At 44.2% G+C, this 24,668-nt stretch overlaps 1 protein-coding gene across 8 annotated transcripts; it reads right to left on the bottom strand.

Annotated features, from left to right (window-relative positions):
• Positions 1–2,586: 2,586 nt before the first annotated feature.
• CEP68 (centrosomal protein 68) lies at positions 2,587–24,327 on the bottom strand. Of its 8 annotated transcripts, none has more exons than XM_044454186.1 (8): positions 24,158–24,327; positions 22,038–22,188; positions 11,059–11,489; positions 9,013–10,461; positions 8,020–8,142; positions 5,838–5,934; positions 4,663–4,825; positions 2,587–3,052 (listed from the first exon to the last, which is right to left on the bottom strand). In XM_044454186.1, exons 3-8 carry the CDS (start codon positions 11,452–11,454, stop codon positions 3,049–3,051), a joined length of 2,232 nt encoding a protein of 743 aa, XP_044310121.1. In that variant the 5' UTR covers positions 11,455–11,489; positions 22,038–22,188; positions 24,158–24,327; the 3' UTR covers positions 2,587–3,048. The 8 variants fall into 8 exon arrangements, with proteins under 8 accessions (XP_044310121.1, XP_044310117.1, XP_044310118.1 ...); XM_044454182.1 differs by lacking the exon at positions 24,158–24,327 and adding an exon at positions 23,988–24,147; XM_044454183.1 differs by lacking the exon at positions 24,158–24,327 and adding an exon at positions 22,489–23,972.
• Between the last annotated feature and the right edge of the window lie 341 nt (positions 24,328–24,668).

The following is a 24,668-nucleotide window of genomic DNA, read 5'->3' as shown; positions in this document are numbered from 1 at the left end:
CTTCTAAAATTAACTTAAGAGGCTATTGCATCCTTTTCTATCAAGCGGCGATAAAGAGCCTTCAAGTCTTTCAGTGTTTTATTACCATTAAAAACATTAACGTATGAATTGCAGTTTTGCACCCTGGTTAGACTATGTAATAGTACGATTCTCACCCACTGCCAAAACTTAGTCTGAAATTCTTTGTAATCTGCAACATCAGTTTGTTCAGCTATAGCTATAAAAGCTATGTAACCAACACTTTTAGGGCAGGAAACAGCAGCACAGCACCCACAAGCATACAACAAAACCCGTAACATTGCCCCCCCCCCACTTGCCCCAACCCTTGGTTAGAATTCTGCAGCCTGCCCCCTTTTGCTGCCTACTTCTGTGATTGCCTCTGTAGGCAATGAAGCCCAAATGAGGAAACAAAGATGTATGAGAGAGCCTACATAGCACAGGGGGCTGGGGAGAGATTAGCCTTCTATCTGGGATGGTCCTCTCCACCAAGCACAGAGCTTCTGGAGGGACACCCATGAAGCAGTGAGGGAGGGGACACCCACCTGGCCCACGTGATCGGCCAAATCAATCACGACAATGGAGGTGACAGATGTTGCAGTCAAATTACCCACATGGGGGGGGGTGGACTTCCCCTGCCCAATGTTCAGGCACATGTCCCCAAAGGTTTGAAAATAATGTCCAGTGCTACTTTAGTGTGATACTGTGCATCTCGGAACATATGAGGCACTGACTCAGATATTCCTGAAATACGCTCATAAAGAGCAATAGCAGATTAACTTCAGCATGTATAAGATACATCCTGTTGTGTCCCTTGTGAACAAGTTATGACATACACCATTTTTGGAGCTACCAGATATTTATATGTGTACTCACATGCATACACACATTTATGTTTAATGGAAGTAAATCAGTATGAATTATTACTTAAAACATGGTGATCTTGAGCAAGTCATCTAACTCAGGTGGCAGCAAACGTTGACTACTGTTGGTAGAATTGACATTTCTAGTCAATTTCAAAATAATGGCAGGGGGCAGAAGCAGAACCAAAGTAGTGGCCCAGCCAGTAGAGTCTACTGCAGCCTTTAATTCATACACTGGGATGGATGACTTACCTATCTACATCTGGCTACAGGTCAAAGACTAACACAAAAGCCAGCCAGCAGTGCTGAAAATAGACCTGGCCAAAAGCAATCAACTAGTAATTATAGTCTCTGGCTGAGGAATACTTAAGAATGATCTTTTGAAATCTGGCAGTGTCATGAAAGGGCCAGTTGTGCTAGCACCCTTAGAAGTTTTACTTAATAACTAGTCAATACTGAGTCTGACGATACAATGTGCCCCAAATCAAGCAAGAAATTTCATACAGACACTACACTGTTTCTAAACAGCACCTGATAAAAAGACAGATCCTTCCTGATACATTGTAACTGATCTGTGATCTTTCTGCCTGCTCTTGCTTTAACCCCATAGTAATTAAACTAAATAAAAATGAATGGAAAGTTTGTTCAAAGCACTCATTACTTTAAATACTTGTCTAGCTTTTAATTTTTAGTCATATAAATATGGCTTTATGTTCATTACACAGATGTTGCATTTTGTTACTTAATTGGTTTACTTGGAAAATAGCATCTGCAGCAGCAAAAATGGAAGTAGAGCTATTTGGCTTCCAATCAGATGCATAACTTGCCATTTCAACCAAGCATATGGGTGGGGAGCATATAGCAAAAAATAGTTCAACCAATACTGTGCCATAAAGCCATGGCTTTAGATTCTGATTTATGAGCAAACTATGAAAGAGCATTTCCTATTCCGACAAAGAAAAAGGAAACATGCAAGCCTGCTCATATTGCAACATTAAACCAGATTTCTCTCATAAACTGTGTCTCTTGTCACAAAGAATATGGAGCCTCCATTTAGCTAGACGCTTGTTTTAGAAATGCAATTATTCAAACCTTTGCATGTAAGATAGAAACATAGGAACGGCGAGTCAGAAGGGGCCTCCCGGGCCATCTAGTCTGACCCCTGGCTCCAGCCGGCTCCGCTCACGACACGCCCACCATGTGCATGTCCAGCCTATCTTTGAACACCCTCACCAATGAGGCCTCAACAACCTCCCATGGAAGCCCATTCCATGAATTCCAAAAGAGAAAATTATTAGGCATTTAGTTACAAGTTATCATGTCTCAAGGCAAAGCTAATGGCCTTTTCTAGTGCTACCAGGATGACTTTTAAGCAGGATGCTCCACATACCCAGTTACCGCTTTTCTTCTCAACCTGCAGCATACTCTTTGTATTTTAAATCAGTCATGTGCAAAAGGCACAACTTATCCAAGCAAGCCAACTTTGAATTCCAATTTACAATCATGGCTTGTACAGACAAAACTGTTGTGTCCAAACTGTGCTTAGTTAATGGCACAACCACTTCACTCTCCAGCTTACCGCCACACTATTGAGGGCTGAGGAGCACAGAAGCTCAATACTTGTGCTGAACTATAGAATGAGGCCCTTATCCAAGTTCCTAAGAAGCTGTGAGATCTGTTGGGGGTACTGAAGTCACATATTTCCAGTACATGCTTTAACAGATAATACAGTGTTAAAATATTGATTTTATTTGAAATCTAGTCTTCCACAGAAGTGTCTTGTTAATAAAACATTAAAAGAATCTTTCAAAAGGGAATCACAGGGGAAAGAGCTGCTGACGATCCTCCACTGTTCACCTGAAGAAATACAAAATCAAATCAGATATTCAGCTGTTAGAAAGAGTGCATCATTAAGCCAATCCACCCATCACTCCAACATCCATGGAAGTGGCATCCTCATTCCTCTCCAACACTCTGACCCACGATCTGAAGCCAGCTGCAGCAACTTCTGGGCTTGGACATCAAGCTTAAACACACTCCCAACAGATCACAGCTTTGAAGAGAAAGCCCCCAAAGTTTCAGCCCTCAGCTGAAGAACAGCTCAGCAGTGCCTCATCAAATTATTTCCTGATGCAGTTCTCCCATTCAGTTAAAGACTGTCCGCAAAGCTCCACCTCAACTGGATGTGTTATCTGAAATAAAAGTAATCATAATAGTTTACATGCTTATCCTGTCTTTCTTCCACTGTGGAACTCGAAATTTGTGTATGTAGGCTGCCCAGGCAGTTCCCCATCCAGACACTGAAGCTATGTAACTTCAACACTGCTACACTGGATGTCCTTAGATCACACCCTGGGAATCATGACAATCATGAATAAAACCCTGGTTTGGAAACCACGAACGTATCCTTCACACTATCTGCAGTAAAACTGGTCAGACTGTAAAGGGTGGACCTTGCCCTTCTTCAAGCAGGGCTTCAAGGACTCCCCCACTACTTGCCCAGATCAGTGCCTCATCTGAAACGGCACACTGGGAGCTGCCTTTTCTTGAGTCAGATCCTTGTCTATCAAGCCTGGCATTTTCAACACTGACTGGCAGCAAGGGCTCTCCAGGGTTTCAGGCAGGAGTCTTTCCTAGTCCTACCTGGAGAAGCTAGTGAGCAAACCTGAGACTACCTGTATGCAAAGCACATGCTCTGTCACTGCTGTCACCAGTACACTGCTGTTTTTTCGAGTGCTAATTTTGGGCACGTGCTCTTGCATATACTTGTGAACAGGCACACACTATTTTTAGGCTTGTATGCCTATGCAGAGGAAAATCCACCATGAGCAACAAAGTAAAATTAAAAGTGGTGGACTGGTGCATTGTATAAATCAAAATATTGTATTTGTTAATATAACACTAAACAAGGCTAGTTACTTTGCATTGGAGGTTATTCTACATTTCCCAATGCGGTGCATCATCTCACAATAATTTGAACCTCAACAATCAAATAAGAATTCTACGTTACAGCTAATCCCATAGCAGTCTGCACATTATAGAACTGCTAAGATATAAAAATCTGTCATTTTTCTTTCCAAACTTTGAGTTTTATTCAGTCAGAATCAAAGCAATCTCTCACCTTCATCCACTACACAAACCTAAGCAAATTTATTTTGAAATCCACCCCTACAAAGTTTGTTGTCTGTCTATTATCTGCTAAACCTCTCTGGTTCAGCTGGATTTAGTGAAGTTGAAGATGGCTGAGCACTCATGGATGACCTCTCTAGTTCACAGTAGGGAACCTCTAAATCATGGGTCCTCAAACTAAGGCCCGGGTGCCAGATCCGGCCTGCCATGCCCATTTAACTGGCCCGCCGCGCCCATTTGGACCCACTGGGCCTGCGCCCATGCGCACACACGCCACCACCCAACTCACCCCGCGCGTGCAGGGAGGCAGCGGTTGGCTTGCTCGGGGAAAACGATCTCCAGGCGCACAAGCCTCTGCCTTGTGAGCCTGCCTCCCCTCCCCTCCCCTTGCTGCGTGCACCCACCCGCCCGCCCCTCGCGCCCCACCCCTCCTCAGTGCACGCATGCCCCACCCCCGCCCCCTCACCCCACCAGCACCACCTTTCCAGCCTGCGCCCAGCACTGGCCCCTTTCAACTGGCCCCCTGCTGAAAAAGTCTGAGGACCCCTGCTCTAAATATTTCATCTCGGAAGAGCGTAATTTCTAAGTTTCGTTGAAGCACTTTGGCCTCATTATCTTAACATGCATTTCGTTAACATCTGCCCGCCCAACCTTCCCCCTTTTGCTTACCCACCTGGATGACTCTGCCTGGGCTTCTGCTGGTGAAGCATCACAATTCCTCATCAAGCCAGCACTGAGAGCATCCATCGCTGCTAGAACAGACTCATACAAACGTGCAGCGTGGCCTTCCAGCTCACTAGACTGTTTGGCAATCAAGCTAAGAGTGTCCTGTAAAACTAGCAAGCAAAGAATGGGAAAATGTGTTGCATCTATTGTAGCACTGTGGTGAGCCAGCCCCTTGTTCTTTCTCCACCTAACATCCCTCACAGGATCGTTTTAAACATAACACGTAGTAGGGGAGAAAAGAAGAGCCTTGAGCTCCTTGGTGGAAAGATGAAATATAATTAAACAGCTACTAAAAGTCAGTGTGTCACTTGGCAAATTGAGAGCCAGTGTAATGTAGTACTTAAGAGTGTGGGACTGGGACTCAGGAGATGCTCAGCCACTGAACTCACTGGGTGGCTTTGGGCCAGTCACACTCTCTCAGCCCAACCTACCTCACAGGGCTGTTGTTGTGAGGATAAGTTAGGAGGAGGAGGAGAAGCTGCCTTAAGTTCCTTGGAAGGAAAAGGGGCAAGATATAAATATATGAACAAATTAAGCGAACAAACACTATAATGGAAGGACAACTCACTTGCATTCTATCACATTCTGTACTGTACTGCCCAAAGGTTATAAAATTTGAGGTCAGCCCAAACAAATTTTAGAAAATAATGTATTTGCAGATAGCTCTCAAACTCCAGTTTGCCTTCCAGTTTTTGAGCTCTTAAGAACAATTAAGCATTTTAAGTCCCACTAAATTTACTGTGAGCATTAAATGTATTGATGTCTTTAATCTTTTAAGTATTTTAATACGTTTTAATGTGGTGGTGGTGCTGGGGTGTGTGTGTAATATGCTATAAGCCACTTAGGAAGGCCTTTTGGCAGTTATAGGCAGCCTATAAATATGTAAGTAAATAAATGCTGAGGCTGTGATCTTGTACATACTTCCCTGGAAGTTCTACTGAACTCAGGATTGCAAGTCTCCCCTCCTGAAATTAATGGAACTTAAAAGTACTCCGCTTTGGCTGGCTCAAGCTCAGCAGCTTTAAAACCACAAGAGCTAAAAACTCTGCTCCCTTCTGTGTCTTGCCCCTTTTTAACATCAAACTTTGCTTCGAGTTCCTGTGCACAATCACCTCTTCTTACCTGGTGAATTTGAAGCTATAGACTGGAGCAGTCTTTCACCATCCTGCAACACACCTTCAGAGAGTGCTTGGTGGTCAGCCAAATCCTTTTTGAACTCCTGTCAAGAAATGTGTTTGACATTATGAACTGCAACATGAAAAACATTTGAAGACTCAGAATGCCACTGAATTCTTGCCTAAATTAGGTTCTATGATCAAGGTGATTAAATTGTGAGCCCCTCAGAATCCAAAACTATTCATTATCCAAAGGCAGCTACCCGGAGTCAATAAAACAAGAGAAATCCAATTATGTCCATCCATCCACACAAAATAAACAGTTAGTGGAGATAACTATGCTCTCACTGCAGCTTGTCACCCCTCCCAATTTTACACTGGATGGTAGGGGGGCCCTCCAGAACAGAGGCATGCAGGGAGAAAAGGGAAGCTTCACTGCCTGAGATGAAGTCTGCTTGCATGACTTTGGATACCACACAAGGTATTAAACATTTGCAAAGTAAGTTTATTTTAAAATATAATATGCACCAAAATTTAACTTTAAAAAACAGCAACTTAGGCTGCAATCCTACCTACTCTTACTTTGGAATGCATCACTTGGGAGCTGAGACATAAGCTGAATGACTCATTTAGGACTGTACAGTTTTAAATGCATAATTTAAACATTTTTAATCCAATTTTCTCTGCCCCCACAACAATTACTAGTTGGAGCTATTTTATTAGCCAGCACAATTAATTTCACTTCAGTAATACAGAAGGCATAGATTTCTGCTGCTGTTTTGCATATGCTGTAAAGCAAATAATGACCTGTCCTGTGAATGAAACAAAGCTGGAAGATTAACTAAGGGCTGTAGCATATCTGTACCTCTGTTTCTTTCATTTGCACATCAAGCGTAGCAGCACTATTCAAGGAAAAGGAACACAGAAGAAGAATAGATGTATTCCAAAGCAGGACACTGATTCATGACAGTGGGCATCATTTGGGGCAGCTTTTCCTGACCTATCCCTTCAGATCTGTGTTGCTGCACATTCTGTAGGGCTCCAAGCTGGTGAAGGTTGCTTGCGTGGGATGGGCTTAAAAACATTGCTCATATCCTTCCCTGGTGTTTGAGCAAGCTGTTTGGTCTACCAGAATTAACCATAGAAATGGGGGGCAGAGAAGTCCACTTCCTAGCAATCCAGTTGCATGAACCCAGCCCCCGTGTGCACCTAACCCTCTGGGTTTAAACAGACCACTTTTCAGCAACTAGTTCCTCCCATATGATGAAAGCCAGCACAGAGACGACTGAGCTTACTGCCAGAAGCAGGTACAGCAGAAAACAGACCAAGATGCCCCATTCCCATGGCCAACCAGGCTAAAAAAATCCTGCCTAGTAACTCCCTTGTCCCAGGGCCCTAGACCAGACACTGGATTCAGCATACGATAAACACAAGTGTCAGGGGAAAATACAGCTTTGTTAAAAGGATAACATATAGGGGTGGAGGGTACTAAAACAGCTAAAGGGGCTAAGGAAGGAAAGAAGGGGGGAAGGGAAGGGATTTGCAGAGCAGCAACAACAGGAATTGCAGCCAACCCAAGACCCCCAACTCCCAGGCCTTGTTGGCCCCCTCAGACATGAAACAACAAAGTTCACCCTAGGCACTCAATTATTATACCAGCATCAAGCACAGGGTAGCACAGAATAATGGCAGCAGAAGCAGAATTTCTCCCTGAAGACGGACACCAAGCCTCTCCAGGCCCGGGGCTTTATTCCTCCCAGCCCAGGTCAGTTGACTCATGAGGTAATAGTCATGACAGCCTCCTAGTGCAGACCATTTGCCCTCATTGCATCTATCTCCTGTATCCTTGGGGTATAATTTTCGATATTTTTTTCCTTATGTGTAATAACAAAGGCTGCCACCTGGATTTTCCAGCATTTTACCCCTCATGTCAGTTAACCCTGCCCTGTCCTTCAGAGTGACTGACCGGTTCACATTACAGCAGGCAGGTTAGGAAGGGAGACAAAACAAAGCATTATCCACGTCATTTCCCAATTCCCACCAAGTACAGTAAAACAAAGGTCAGTAACCAACACCCAGTTTGTGAATCTAAGCAGCCCATGAAAGCCATTATGAATGATGAAACAAAAAGGCCAAACTTCCCTGCTACTGAAATTCATAATTTGAGAAAGCAGAAGGAAAACTATTACCAGGTAGTGTTGTACTGATGCTTTAACACTTTCAATATCTGGTTTGGGAGGAATCCAGTTGTCTGTGACTTCTGCTATTTTGTGGAGCCAACGAATGAGCTCTTCTAATTGACAGCAAAATATCTACTTGGATGAAACAGAACAAAAGCATCCATTAGCCAAATGAGCAGCTGCAGCAGTATTAAATTTAAGCAATTTAATTTCAAGAGATGCTAATCAAACTTTCAAGGTGAGAAGATCTGAACAAGTGTATCAGACTGCTTGCCAGAATTCCACAAAGCTGAATTTATTTAAGCCTTATTTATTGGAATAAAATAAATTTCTCTTAACCATTCAATAGGTCTGTACCCAAATAACCATAACGCACCTTTATGTTGGAACTCAGTTTTAGGTTATGAACAGCATCAATATTACTACTACTTTCTGTGTTATTCTCAATTGATGAAGTAGAACACACAAACATTTAATATAGAGAGAACAACTATTCCATTTATCAACTTAAATGAAGAAACCCTATACCATAGCACCTGATATGATTGATAAACTAATCCAAACACTAATATGTACTCCAACTATCAAATTGAGGCCTGGGGTAAGGGTAGAGGGAGACAACTGCAAATTCCACCTTGGAGGAAAGGCAGGTTATAAATGTAACAAAGAAAACTTTAAAAAGTTGAAGTATTTACTACATAAATATCATTTGGTCAAACAGATAAACTAAACTATGATGGATGAGCATCTTGGATGCTGTCATATTCTGCATGGGTTAGCCCAATGACAAAATTTGAGATCAGCAAGATCAGTCCTTCAAAATGACCAAGGTTGTGGTTCCATGCACACTTACTTGGGAATAAGCCCTGTTGAAACTACTTGCAAGTATACCTGATTTGGGCTGCAGCAAAACTTACCTTCCCGGAGTGCCCCTCACCCTAAGTATCATAGCATTAGCTGTATGAACTGTCCAGATTCAGATTTGAATTCTTAAACATTTACCTTAATATGCTGTGCAAGCGAGTCTGTGCAATGGTCCTTCTCTTGCTCATTAGGTTGGCTCCCACCCTCCAGGAACTCCAAGCATCTTGCTTCAAGGAAGTCAAGGCAGGCAGTCCCTCGGAGCACATGTTCCCGGTCCCTGCAGTCTTGATTCCTCGGAAGGCCCTGTTTACCATGTGCTTGGGGGCTGGAGGTAGGGCAAGGGTCACAAGGCAGTTCCCAGGGGCTCTCCTTACCGCCACCCTCAGCCTGATGCTCTCCAGTCATACTGATGCATGGTAAGTCATCATGGACATGGTCACCTTCAGATTTCCTCTCGGTCAAAGAAAGGTCAGTCAACTGCTGAGCCAATGTCTCCAGCTCCTTGAGTCTGGGGGGTAATGAGAGATACTCCTCATCACTAGAACATGCCTTCTTTAAGGGCAGCACCTGTGTAGAGGGTATGAAGTTGCTAGCAGTGGCCTCCCTCTTTTGAAGGCAGTCATGTCCCCTGGAGCTCCAGCCCCCTTGGCCTATGTTGGCAGAACTGGATGGAGCAGGCCCAGTGCACTGAGGAGACAACCCCTCCGCCATTTCTCTGGAGATGCCAATCCTGCAGGCAGAGTGACCGGCATCTGCAATAGAGACTTTTCCAACAGGTGTAAGTCGGTAGTGAGAAGCTGGAGCCAAGCGCTCAGATCTTTTCAGCCATGGAGTTGAAAACCGCTGTACACTCTGGAGCCCCACAGCTGGCTGTTCTTGGTCTTGCACACTCCCAGATTTCAAGGTGCTCTCAGGAGAAATGGAAAGGGTATCAAGTTCAACCCCAGAATCATGGACAGTGGAGTCTTTGGGGTTCTTTGCAAGCTTGTATTTTGGCCTCAGAGGGTAGGTATAATCAAGCAAGTCCTCATATTCTTTATTTGGGTCCCAATGAGGGGACCGACGGTCTGGCGATGGTGGCAAGGAATCTGGAATTGCGCATGCCCAGTAATCTGCCTGGAAGGAGGACATTTTTCTTACTTGCCCCAGCAGGGAACAGTAATCCACAGACATTGGTTTGCGGGTGCCTACCATGGGAGTGTCTTCCAGATCAGACAGACTGTGCCGATACCATGGAGCAGATGTTTCAGGCAATAAAAGAGCCCCACCAGTTGAGAAGCTCTTGGATCCTGTCATTTCCTGCTGTTCCAAGTCAGAGTCCTCTGGAGGTTGTGAAGAAATGTCAGTCCTAGTGAATGCAGGCAGTCCAGCATTGAAATAAGGGTCTCTTTTATATGACAAATGTTTTGGGGTGGACGAATAAGGGGCAAAGGCCATGTGGCTCCTGCAGCCGGCATCATGGCTGCGATGGGTCCCAGCAGAAGGGCTGTAAAAGGCGGAGTCCACAGCTTTCACTGGGAGGACTTCAGGAACTTCCAGCCAACCGGGAAGCAGCTCTGCAGAATTGGAGCGCTTGACTGCGTTCATCTGTGCAAGCCAATTTGAAAAGAAGAAAGCAGGGAAGAAGACTAGCCTTATTGATCTTACAAGAAAGCATAGGCCAGCTAATGGTGTTCCTATCAGTTCAAGTAAGGCCTGCTTAGTTGGCTTGTGCTTAAGGCCACATTCACAAGGTTAAATGCTGCTGTAGATGCATCTGAAGTACTGTTCACATTTATTTTATTACAAAAGGCATTTCTCTAGTAATGGAATCTGGAGGGCACTAGCCTGAGGAAGGCTGATTTACATGCTTGTGCCAAAGGTGGTGAATCCATGAGCATTAGGCCCCTTTGAGCATTCAGCTATACATCACAGGCAAATCATAGCAAACCTGCACTAACTTTCGTGATTCGCAGCACAATCCTACTGTGCTCTTAAGTCAGAAGCCTCATGGTGTTCAATGGGGCTTACTCCCCGTGACATTTCCTAAGACTGTAGGTTCAATCTACCTGATCCTCCCCACTGACTATCACCCCTGCATTTCTACCCTGACTACATGTACCAATGTTACAAAGTGCAAAACCCTCCCTCCATGGGAGTGCTTTAGCAGTAGTGCCCAAGTATGGCTATTTAAAGTGCTCTCACCTGCTGTTCTTCGGGATGCAAGCCACCCCTGCTGAAATGATAAGGGCCATCACTGCTGTCATTAGCCTTGCCACCAAGAGGCTGTCTCTCCAAATATGTTGTGTTTGCTTTTACCTTGCAAAACCTGCCAGAAGGCATAAAAGGCATTTCATAATGTTTTCCACTCTTCTTGGAAACGCTAGGCGCTGAATGACAAACTTCCTCTACACCTCTGGGCTCTTCATCTTCAGTTCCTCTGAGCAAAGGGGCTTCCTTTTCCACCTCCGAGGGCTGGTGAGTCTGGTTAACCAAAGCAGAGTAGTTCATCTCAAGCTTGGTGTAATTCCATCGACCACAGTTTTTTGCCTTCAAACTTAATGCAGCATCAAAAGGAGACTTTTCCAGCTCCAAAGCCATCTGCTTCAGGACCCCAAAATATGAGGTCTTGTAACCTGAAATAAACCAAGCAAGCACAGCAGAAATGATCATTCTCCACATATCTAATAGTAAGACTGTAATCTTAAGCACACTAACTGGGCAGCAAGCTCCAATGGGATGGAAGATCCAAGAAAACTGGCACAAAGTTGCTCCCTAGTTCTAGAATCCTCCACAGTTGTTCCCCTGGATATCCTATCAAGATCCAATGCATATCCATTTGTAGGGCAGTCATATTGTTTTCAGCAGGATCTACTCCCAGGGTGCATGTATAAATTCACTTTAATGATTAAGTTAATACTGTTGAACTAAAACCAGCTGAAATATCTGTTATTAACAGTGTCTTCCCTTAAAGTGAAGTCTTCACTTTAAGGGAAGACACTGTTTACACAACAATGTTAAAAGTGCACACTTCTCTCAAAACCAAACTAAAACCATCTACCAAACAGACTGTTACACAGAAAAGTTGCCTTTAACAAAGAGCCATGGTCCAGAAGCAAGGTGAATATTTTGCCTCCAACCTGATCGTGCATTATAGGTACACATTATAAATGACACAATAAATGACACTCATTTCCTATTGCGGGCTTCCAATTGGATCCATAAACTAACAAGTTCTCCAAGCACTACAGCAGGTACTAGAATCCTCCAAGGAGCCTAAATTGTGACTGCATTTCTAATCAATGCCCTGTTAACTAGCTGAGCCAGTATTATCCAAACAGAATTCTCTCTCATCATTTGTGTCAACCCACCTGTACATGTTTTCCTGAAATCATGAAGTCAGAATATTCAATCATTAGAGGTCACAGGTAACTTTTAAGGATTTTTTTCTCCAGTCATTATATAAAATACCCTATCAGTTAAGTCAATGCTGGGTTTGCTAAAATCAACATCCCATGATACAGGGATCAAGTCAGAATAAATGTTTAGAGTCCACATGAGGATTTTGAAAAGGTTCCTTCTGTGTGCAATTGTTTTTAAAAGGTACATCCAAGCTGGCCTTATACATCATAACTGTTCTGTAGACATATTCATGGTAAAGGTCCAATTGCAATCTCCAATCCTGCTCATAAAACCTCAGAAAATCTGCACAACTGCTCCAACCCAATGTGTCTAAGTTTTCTCCAAGGACCTCTTCATGAGGTCAGCATATGAATGCCAAACATCTTGTCAGTGTTGGCCTTCAGACTGCCTTCCCACGTCCTGCCAGCAGCAACTGTAACTTCCTCAGCATTGGTCCTTTCCTTCCTGCCCGCCACCACTGCCTATTGTTTTCATACAAAGGAGGAAAGGGTTACTTCCACTTTCTTTCTAACAATGGCTTCCACAGAAGAGGCCTCCAAAGGAAAGGGAGAAATGCAAAGGAGGAGAGACAGAGGAGGGGGGATGGCCAAAATGGACCCCCAACACTTACCTTTCTGAATTGGGTATACATTGCTGAACTCATGTTAATAAAGCTCTCATTTTCAGCGTGCATTTCTAATCAAAAAAAATTTTTGAAGGTGCATATACTGCTCTAAGTTTGTTAACCGCAAGCTTCTACTCCTGTTTAACAGGAGAAAAAACTCCCAGATTGATCTCTCGCTGTCCCCCTCCCTCCCTTCCTTCCTCCCTATATATCTATATATCAGGAAGCATTAACACATAACTCATGCACACAAACCCTGAATGAGTTTAAATCTTTAATTTTTATATTAAATAAAGTCCATTTATTATATAAGTTTGTGTCTTATGTTTCAGCAACTGAGCACTCAAGCCAAGAAACAAAAATCAACTAATACTGGCCTTTCCCCTATTAAATAGGCTAGGTGGCACTATTATCTGCAACAAATTTTCTTGATTAAGGTGATTTTTAAAAAGCAACAACTAGCCATCCAGACAAAAGCTTTAGGAAACTTAGGCTGCCAGAAACTTCGATCTTATACCAAGCACCTTGCAGAAGTTGTCACCCTCCTTTTGAATTTCCTCATTCTGTTAATTTCAAATAACTGGATTTGAAAAAGACTTGACATGGTTACTGCTGATGGACACTGGATACACAACACAGTGAAGGTGCAAAGTTTTACTGTGGCACAAAACCAAACTGGCACATGCTGGCCAGTTAGTAGAAACACCTTTACAGCTGTGAATCTTCTTGAAAGTGTGAGCATCTGGATCCCACAATCTGGATCCAGTCTTCCTACTCCAGACTGCTGCTGAGCAGCAATTCTCAAGTCTTGCCACAGATTCTCAGATTGTGCTCTAAGGCTTTGACTGGGCCATTCCAGGACATCAAATCACTCTACTATTACTTTGGCTGTGTGCTTAAGGTCACGTCCTAATGGAAGGTGCATCTCTGCCCCAGTATCTAGTCTCTTGGAAGCTGAACCAGGTTTTCCTCTAGAATTGTCCTGTATTTGGCTCCATCCATAATGCTCTCAACCCTGACTGGTTTCCCAGTCCCTGCCAAGGAAAAACACCGCCACAGCGTGATGCTGCCACCTGCATCATGAGCAGGGTGTTCTCAGGGCAATCAGCACTGTAGGCTTTGGTCTCCCCCCTTTCCCCCATGTTTGTTTCTGCAATGGCTTTCTTCTCACCACTCTTCCATAAAGAATAGCTTTATGGAACAGCCATAAGCTTTATGGAACAGCCAACAGTTTTGCCCATTTCAGCAGCCTTTCTCCAACTCTTTCAGAGTTACCAGTCGTCTCTTGGGTACTACTCCGAGTAAGGCTCTCCTTACCTGGACACTGAGTTCTGGCAGACGAACATCTCTAGGCAAGGTCCTTTCTCTCAGTTTTGTAATGTTGCATTCAACAGTCCTTCGGAACATGTTCATAGTTTGGCATCTTTTTCTTTTTAAATAACTCAACACTGATTGATGATGATTCTCTACAACTTTATCCTGGAGTTGTTTTAGTAGCTCTTTGGTCTTTGCAATGTTGTTTGTTTTGATATGCTCCCCAACAAACTCTGGAAATAGCTGTATTTAATCCAAGATCATGCAGCAATAAAATTGCACACAAATTGGCTCCAATCAACCACTTCCAGTGTGTGACTTCTGGAGGCACTGGGCTGCACCAGAGCTTATTTAGGTATGCCAGAGCAAAGAGGGTGAATACTTATGAAATCAAGACGTGCCAATTTGTTTTTACTTAACTTTTTTGCCATAATAAAAATATTTTGCATCTTCACAGTTGTTGAGTATCTTCCATAGATCAAGCGGTATCTATGCCTATTAAACCCTCTTCAGTTCCAGACTGTAGAGCAACACAATATGGACATGCTGAGGCTGTGTGTGGATACTTCTGCAAGGCACTGTACAGAAGCTCTCACAGGCAGCCCCTATGCTACAAAGCAGGGCTCCTGTCTGTCCCCCAGCAGAGCCCAATACAGAGACCCACCCAATACACACCAGCCCCGCCAGGTAAATCCTTTTTGATCCTCTCGTCCTCCATGGGAGCAGCACTGGCAGCAGCCCTTCCTTCATGATGCCCTTCTGAACCCACTGACTCCTGCACATGCGTATCTACAGCGCCTAATGGAAAACTTTTGCTAAGGGCCCCACTGCTTTCAGTATTAGAAACTGGAGGCTAACCCAGAGCTTACTGGGAAGCAAACGAACCTCCCCATCTACCCCTCTCTTCCATGTCTCCCACTCAGGAGGCTTACAGAGTGTGGAACTCAAGTGAAGGTCCTTCCGTAATTTTATCAAGATATTAGGTGCAGTCTTCAAACGATCAGCTGCAGCTTTCCACTCTGACAGACGAAATACAGTGAGGAGGTTTATGTTCCAAAACAGGATAAGCCTTAGCAAAATGAAACCATTTCTCTTTCGGCACTTCCTCACTTGGTGGGCAGAAATATTCGTTTTGGCTGTGTACTATCCTGGTGATTGAAAGGGGTCAAATCTCTGAAATGTTAGAAACGTTATATTGAATGTGTGTTACTGTAATAACCCCTGAAAATTCACCCCAGAGGGGCTCCCAATCCCATGAAGAATTTGCGGGCACAAAGGAGTAATAGAAAGCAGAAACAGAAATAAGGTGGAACTGTCACAATTGTATGGATGGAAACAGTCCTGTAAGCAGAAAACTTTCACCGGATTTTACTCAGTATTTCTGAAATAAAGAGGAGGAGGAGGTGGGCATCACCTAATACCTTCCCATAATTGAAGACCTCTATTATTTTATGTAGTACAGACAGTATTATTGCTTTAGGTTTCCTGGATTTCGTACATATGTGTTTAAGCCTGCATATGAAGCCACCATAAACACAAGCTGCTACCTGTCATTTTTTGTTCCACTGTTTTAATTTCCACATTCTGGCTGAAGCTGCCACATGATCAAGCCAACAGTGAATAAACTAAGATTGCTAATAGCATGATAGGATTGTGCTAAACATCCAACCAGTGATGCTTCAAACCAGGGGGCAAAGGACATTTCTGACTCCCTAAAAAGCATCTTCCCTTTAGGTGATATTTTGGGAGATGACAAAATATATAGATATTGAGAACTAGTGTCAGGTAGTGGTTAAGAGCACGGGACTAATCTGACATTAGTCCCTGTTTGGCCATGGAGCCAAATGGGTGGCTTTGGACCAGACAAAGTCTCTCAGCCCAAGCACAGGCTTGTTCGTGTCAGGATAAGCGTGAGAGCAGGAGGACAAGAATGATAAAAGCTGCTTTGAGTTTGTTGTAAGAAAAAAGCAGGCTATCAATCTAGCAAACAAGCAAATGGGCACGCTGTGAAGGGCAGGTGAGCAGACATGTCATCTTCGTACAATGTGCAGGGACTGATAGGCAAAGCAGCAAATGATTGGAACTGCTCTGGCTGCCCTTGCATGGGAACCCATTTCACCTCCACTTCCCACATAGAATTAGACCAGCAAGAGAATGAACTTCGTTTGCTCTCAGTGACATCACAGGATCAAACATGACTATCCACGTTACACTGATACCATATTCCTGGATAACATGTGGTCGCTTCAGGATTGCCACACAGCTGAATCGCATAACCAGCCAGAAGCTACAGCAGTTTAAAAAGCAGGCAAACAAAATTGGTGCTGCAACAGCTTCAAAAAAGAGGGCCAGTGAACAGACACTGAATAGAAGAGGCTGAGCAGAGATGTTTAGGGACTACCACCTGTCCAAAATTCCATTTGTGTGCCAAAAATAATGCTTCTGAACAGATCTAGCACATCCTTTTTCAAATCTTATTTCCAAGTCTGTGCAAATGCTTTCTATTACCCCCAGAATATTATCACTGTGTGAACCATATAGAATGTTGCTATGGGATGACATATGAAAGTAATCAATAAATGAATGCATTTGTATGCTGCAAATTCCATTCACACAATCATTTTAACAAGAACAGCAATATTAACTTCCTATTTCAGATGTGTCTCCTTAGGATGCATACAAAAGGAATCATTCATATGGGCAGGAAGAAGTGGGTTATTCAGTGCAGTTAATCTGATTTGGCTGTATCTTGAATGGGTTCCTCAACCTACAGTTGCCACTGGCATAGTGCATCTTTTATTAACTGGATCAGCACAGTGTTCCCAATAAATCCCCAAATTAACAGTGTACTTAAATCCAAGCCAGCAACTTGTAGCATAGCTAGAAATATGAATGCTTTCCTTCTGGGAAAAAGCACTAGAAAAATGGCGAAAACAAGGTGGGGGGAGAATCCTCCAATTTCTCAAACATTCTTGGGACAAAAGGAGGGAGAACTTTTTTGAATTTATGTTGCCACCCAATTTCCTCTGTTTTGTGCCCCTCGAGGTCTTCAATTAACATTAACAAGAAGAAAAACCAATTTCTGTAGTTGCCTTGTCAAGTGATCATTGTTCCTCTCTTGCAGGTCTGAATCAACAGCACAGAATAAGTTTCACGCCACAAGCACAGTTTCAACTGAACCACTCTGCAAGGAATGTTTGTATAATAAGGAGGGTCCTGCCTCAGCACACAGGAAATGGGGAATGGCCCTCTTCGTGGAGTCCTAGAATTCTATAGCCTTTGTCGTATCTGTACAGAATGTGCCAAGTAAGGTGATCAGGCATCCACAAAGAGAAGCTGGAAGGACCAGTGCTTGGTGATAAAAGAAATCAACTGCTCAGAGTACACTGTAACTAGTTACATAGCACTTAACTCGTTCCTGGTCCCAGGAGGGCTAGATTTGGTCCTTGAGCCTGGGATTCCCTGTCCCTGCTTTCCAGGTCTGGAGGGCAAATATTAAAGAATAAAGGGAAGAAATAGGGGCTGCTCATCTGAGCATGCATTCCAGTGAATGAAGGAAGCAGGCAACCTCTCCTGCCTCTGTGCTATTCTCCTCAGGAAGAAACATGAAGGCTTCTGGCTTTTAGATGCTCCCACCAATAATTCTGTTTGGGAGAGGCGACGGGGAAGGGAAATGAGCTTGGGCAGGAACTATGATAAATTTAAAACTTCTGAGTATGACATTCTCCCAAATTTTTCCACCCATAGATCAATGTGAAACAGCGGTGTATGTCAACTCTTCCCACTACTTTCAGGGGATCTAATTTTTATATATCATCTTTTAATTACTAAAAGATTTATAAACCATTTACCATATTTGTAAAATGCTCCTAAGCCAAATGCAATACATGTGATTTATTTATTGTGGTTCTACTGTGTTTTGCAGACAACTGTCTCCCAGGACAACTGACCAACGGGGGGCAGGGGGGCTGCCATTAGGCTTATTTTAATTTGTAAGGGAAACAAAGTGCAAGGAAAGGGAAGAGCCAATTTTCAAGCTGGAACACGGAGCATTTGAGGGCACTCCAGTCTTGGCTGATCTTCTCTGGCTAAAAGCACCAAGCTACTGTTGCTCCGGATTTTCTCCTCAGGGAACAAACAGGGCTGCCTTCCATTTGGAGTCTTCCCATGAGGCCAGTCTAGACACGACAGCAAGTGACAAGAGCAGTCTCCCTGATATGAAAAACAGGAGTGCACCTTAGACCAGTGCTGGGGAAAGCAGGAAAGCCTTCATTTTATTCAGCTAGCAAAGGACAGCATAATAATTCCAAACATATAGTGGGAGTGGGGTACAGCAGACATGTTCCCACATGCCAGTCGGTCCCTTGAGGACGCCAGCATTAGAGTCACTGTTGTATCGCCCAGCCTTGGCACGTCTCTCCTTGCAGTCCGCTACCTCTCCAAGCTGCTGCTCTGTTGGTTGAATTCCTCCGGGCTCTTAATACACAGTCTGTCACTTGCTGTGGCAAATCAGTCTTGCCACGCAGGCGTTCTATCAGGGTGGCAATACTGTGCATTAAGCATTTTGTTGATATCCCTAAGCTGTGGGCAAGCACTGCTGTTGCCAAGCACACTTGAATCCCTGTACTACAAAGCATGAAAGAGGCAAATTTAATGCTCCATAAAATTTACAGCAATAAGCACATTGCTCAGCCTAGGAGAATGAAAGCACCACCAGGGATCACTAAGCTGCTGTGCTCATTGATGGCTGATCATCTCACGATGCAAAAAAAGTAATCCTGAGGGGATCTTGACCACATCACAAAAGCATATGACAGTGGCATAAGTATTAGGCTGGACAGACTATACACGAAGCACATTTCAGATGACTCTTATACATTAATAGAACACCTGTTACTGCATCATCATGGGAGATTCAGACATCCCAAAGATAGCACCTGGGTTTTTCCCTAGCATAACACAGTATTTTATCTGCAGGAATCCCACACCAACGTATACAAACTCCTGTATCGAATGGGACCATATATTAGAGGAGCCAGCTGGTTAGTACCTATGTACAACAATCCATGCACAACTTCCTTGCTATCTCCATCATACATACTTGCTTCTAAAACTTCTTAAATGTACGCACTAATTGTACTTATTTTCACACTGTGTAACAGGGTAACTTTTCCATGCTGTAACATCTAATGTAAGCCGCTCAAAGTTGCTTTGGACCAACCTTACCCAATCTAATATTCTTCAGACATATTAGGCTACAACTCCTGTCATTCCTGATGACTGGGCACCCTGGCTGGGTGGGAAACATCTGGAAGTCTCCAGGCTGAAGAAAATCGCTTTAACATACACACCCCCTGCAAAAACAAAAACCTGCCAAGCCTTTTGATCTAACTTTTGTGATTTCCTCTCACCAATCGCCAACATGCATTTCCCTAGAAACATGAACAAATGAACAAACGAATGACAAACAAGTACACGTGCACAGAGAGATAAAAATCCTGGAACATACGCAGCTGACCACTGCACCACCTAGTCCAGTATTATTGATACTGACTGGAAGTGGTTTTCCACAGTTTCAGCCAAAAGCTTTTCTTGTCCTAGCCAGAGATGCTGGACAGTGAGAATTTCTGCCTCATAAACTGAACTACATTGTTCCCTTTCCTGTATTTTTTTTGAACTGCAACAGGCATCCCTCCCCATCCTATCACTAGATCAGGGCTGCGGCTAACATAGCACTAAAATAACCTTTTATTGTCTGCGGAGTCCCACCTATCTTGCTAGATCACATAACAATTTCTTTCAGAAACCCACCTAAAATTCATTCACCCCATTCATTCTGAATAAGCCAGTTCTCATTAACTGCTACCATCTGGTTCAGAACTCACAAAACCACTAGTTCTGTTTAAATCGCTGCATCAGTACACAAGGACATGAACAAATACAGGAATCCCTGGCTTACAAACAAGTTCCACTCCAGAGAAAAATGGAAATTTGTCTTTCAAGTAACATGTAGTCAGCCCTCCACATTCACAGAGCTTGGGGGGCACAGAAACCCCATCAAAGTGGAAAAACACAAATATCTCTAGCCCTATCTCCACCCAAACTCACCAGTCCTCCTCTTTGCAGCAAGGAAATGCTGCAGAGATTTCCCTCTCTGGATAAGAAGGGCAGAAAGGCATGCTTTGAAGTCCTCTCTTTCTCCCCTTTCACTTCCTCTGTCTCTCTCATGTGATTCCAATTTTTCATAGTTATTTTTTAAAATAGGCTGTATTGCAGTTTGTTTCTAAGTACAGGTTGTTCGTAACTGGGACATTCGTAACTCGGGGAGTGCCTGCGCTCACTCTCACTATCCCACCTGCATGTATACAAGTGTTTGGTACATTAAGGTGTTACTTTTCTCCATGCAACTGAGACTGTGTGAAGAGAAGAAGAGTGGAGCTGAATGGTTTGCCCCCACTGTAATGACCACACTGACTCCTCCATAAAGCTCCATAAGCTAAAGTGCACACCAGATTCCACACCATGGGGACAGTCTACACATGTACCACACTTCACCCTTCAGAGCTTCCCTCAACAAGTGGACACCTTTGGGGAGAGCTGCTACAGGGAGGAAAGAGAAAGTATGCAAGGCCTCATTGTCTCTCTCCATGGCAGCTGAAGATTCTTCAGCATTATCCTGAATAAATCCTGTTGCATTACTTCTGGCTTGCATGTTCTTCATCACCCACCACAGTGGCTCATGTTACGGCTAGTTCAGCCAGACCTGTGATGAGGCAGAGGAGGTGGCTTTTTCCTGCAGCTGATTTTGGGTATCATCAAAGGGCAACAAAATGTTTGGAATCATCACCATTACTGACAGGGAAGAGAATATGCAGGTGTGGAATTTTCTGTTTCAGATGCAAGATTGATTTGACCAGTCTGGATAATATTTACATTGATGGGTGGGGGGAATTTGCAGCTCTCCTGCATGTATCAATATTTTGGTCCAGCCCTACTGAGGGTAGCTTGCTTGTAATTCAAAGACAGATGAGACACTGACAAGCATTTGAGTGGCATAAAGCCTGTGCAGTCTCACCAACTCTTCCCTTTTCTTCTTCACCCCATATCAGAATGCAGAAAGGGCTACATTTTAATTTAGCATTTCAAACCATAAGAAAAGCCTGGCTTATCAAACCAAAGATCATCTAACCCAGGGATGCAAGTTTATTTCAAACCTAGAGACAAAATCCAATTTGGATAAACTCTTGGCAGCCACACTAGTGGCCAGCAGGGCAAAGTCCAAAAATACAAAGAGCACCGGCTTACTGCAGCTGACAGTAACTAAGCCTTAGGACAGACATTTGCACCTTCTAGAATGGGGGCAAAATAAGCAAATGTCATGAAACCATCAATTGCTGGGTGGTTGAGGGAAAGAGGGTGGAGTCTCTTGGGGAACCACAATGGACTGGAATTGGCCTGCAGTTCCCTGATCTAGTCTATTATCTTGTTTTCCACAGTGGCCAACCAGGTGCCTCTGAGAAACCCACAAGCAGGGCAGGACTCCCTCACAGTCGCTCCCCCATGAACCCAGAGTAGCAGTGATAGGGATTTGGTGGCCTACAGAAGTTGCTAGGTTACACTTCGTATCAGCCTCAGGCAGTATAACCAATGAAGGTTTATGGGAACTGAAATCCATCAACACCTGGAGGGCTACAAGTTTCCCAACCCTGGCCTTGGGACTCCAGAAATCCATCATAATTATTAGCCAAGAGCAGGCTTTCACTCCCATTAATTGTTCTAATTCCACTTCAAAGTTGCCCAACTTGGCAGCCATCACAACATTTTGTGCCAGTAAATTCCTTACATTAATGATGTCTTGAGTGAAGAACCACCGTCTGTTTGTTCTGATGCTTCTGCAAGTCAAAGTAACTGGTGATCCAAGTAGTCCACTGTGGTAGAGGCACTTGTGTTTTATTCTGTTTTCCTCTTGGTTCTGAAGGAAACCTGAAAGTGAACTTTTAGAAAGGCAGAGTCCATAAGACAGATCTTCTTAAGATCCATTATTAATTAAGCTCTTCTGGTTATAAGAAAGGATTTTGTGCTCAGGCCAAGGAGTCCCCGCTATGGTACTCGTCCCCACATCCTTCAAAATAAATGTTCCAAAACCTTGGAAAATGCAACAGCAGTCTCTTTCCCCACCCTTCTAACCCCCAGCAATGCTTCTTCTTTCTCTCCCTGTACCCCTTTACCTTGTTGCTTCTCCCTCCCCACAACTGGCAACCTTGTTCTCTTTCCCCACCCTCCTTTTGACTAACCATGGCAGCTATTGTGTGTGACTATCCACATCCAACCAGGGCAGCCATTTTGTGGTGATGCCCCTTGCAGTTTATCAAATTCCTAAATGTGCCAGTGGATCTAAAACATCTGCCTTGGTTTTCTTGCAAGATGAGATATAAATATATAAATGAATAAAGACTGGGGTCTCCCGCAGTAGGCAGAACTCAGCTATAACTCAGGTCCATCAACAAGCAATCTTAGAGAAGATACAACAATCTACAGCCTTATAGTTCACAAGTCCACAAGGAAGCCAACTCCTCATTATAGTTAAGCACAGCCTCTCAGCACCTGTAAGCACTCTACAAAAATGGGAAGCTACACTCTGGCTATCCATGAGTGTGCATACACACACAAAGTGGACCCAAGGGAAATGGCAGGTCACGTTTCCCTTACCAGCTGTTTGTGCTTGCCTGCTCCTCGCAGTGCTGGCTCTCTTCCAATTGCTTTTATGGAGAACCACTAAACACATGGCCTAGTCTAAATTTAAGCGTGACTCTTAACAAAGCACAGTATTAGTTCTTCCGACTACAAAGACTGCTGCTTTGATACAATGAGACACTGACCAGACCATGAAACCACCGGATAGTTGAGTAAGTTTCTCTGGGAACTTTAATGGAAGGCGGATGGATAGAAAGTAAGGGAAAAGCCAGAACTATACATGCTCTGGTCTATCTAATTATTTTTAAACCACCCCTTGTCCTTACAGATACCAAGGCAGTGTACAAAAAGCGTGACCAAAATTAAACTCAGAGAACAGAATATACGATCAGAGGGAGGGGGCGTGACGCGGTGAGATGCACGCGGTCTTTGCTACACAATGCGAATCCTTCCTTTTGCTGGTTGCAACCAGCTACCAGGCTTCGAAAACAGGCGAGCCAAGTCCCTGGCCAGAGGTATTTCGCGACGTTCCTCCACGTCCGTGGTGAGCTTTGATTGCCATTAAAGTGATCCTGCCTCGGCTAAAAGATTAGTCCCTACAGACAGTGAACTGCGTCCTTTTAACCACCTGGAAGCACCGATCGTCGCGCACAGATGCGGCGGCGCCTGAATCTCCAACGCAGGAAAAGAGCAGAGCGACGATCGTGGGTAAAGACTGCCGGAGTAAGAACACCGCGTTTGAAACGCAAAAGGCCCGCCACGGTTTCTGGCCTGTTGCAAACGCAACAGCCTGAAAGGCTTGGGTTTGCCCACACAACCCAAGTAAGGAGGGCAAGAAAACAAAAACAAGCAGCTAGGAAAATGATCTTCCGGGCAGCCCCATTGGCGTTTCTCACTCCAAATAATCCCGCGGGGGAACGGAGGGAGGAAGGGAAGCCCGAGCACACAAAGGAAAAAAGAAAAAAAAAAAAGACGTCCCCGACGGCGCTGGGCCCGACTCTATCCCGGCGAGATGAGTTCAAGCCCGAGCAGCCGATTCGAGCCCAAGGAACCCGAACCAACCCGAACCACTTCCCTTAGCACCGAAGCACGTCCTTACTTGCCACCAGCGCCCAGGCCACGATCAACTGTCCTTCCCGGACCGCCACAACCTCAAAAGCCCCGACCGCCTGCGCTCCTCGCCCACCCAGCGCAGCTCAGCAACAATAACTCGCTCCCGCGCCCACTCGGGCCACGCGCGCGCACCCCCGCCCGAGCCGCCATTTCTACCAATCAGCATCCTCGGGGCTGAAAAAGATATGCAGCAAGCTGCCGAGATCTACAGTCTCAGCCAATCACAAGCCGCTTCGGACGTTTGCTTGGAATGCTGGCCTAGCGCTGGTTGCGTTTGGGTTCTTTTCACCCTGCGCTTGCCAAGGGAGCTAGTTTTCACTCCTCGGAAGAGAAGCCGAGACACCCGCCTTCGATTATCCAAAGGCATTGTGGGTGACATGCCTGATTAGCTCCGCCTTCGGTTTAGTATGCCATAGAGGAAAGACGCGGAGAAATGGCTTCAATAACGGTGTGGTGTGGACAAAAGGTTTGAAATCACAATACGCGTGTTAGTCGGCTCGTCTTTGAATGATCCCTATATTTCCCTTCATGAAGTTTTACTTCATTTTGAAATTAAGTTGAACACGAAAAGGTTATAAAAAGAAGCACATATATAAGATTACTGAAGAAACAAAATATTGGGAATTCGCATTCTTAAGGCACGATACTATATGCATGTTCCGAAAGA

Source organism: Varanus komodoensis, unplaced genomic scaffold (assembly GCF_004798865.1).
Source record: "Varanus komodoensis strain SLA01 unplaced genomic scaffold, ASM479886v1 scaffold7_3, whole genome shotgun sequence".
Taxonomy (NCBI): Eukaryota; Metazoa; Chordata; class Lepidosauria; order Squamata; family Varanidae; genus Varanus; species Varanus komodoensis.
The sequence above is the reverse complement of the archived record's forward strand: the minus strand, read 5'-3'. Positions and strand labels throughout refer to the sequence as shown.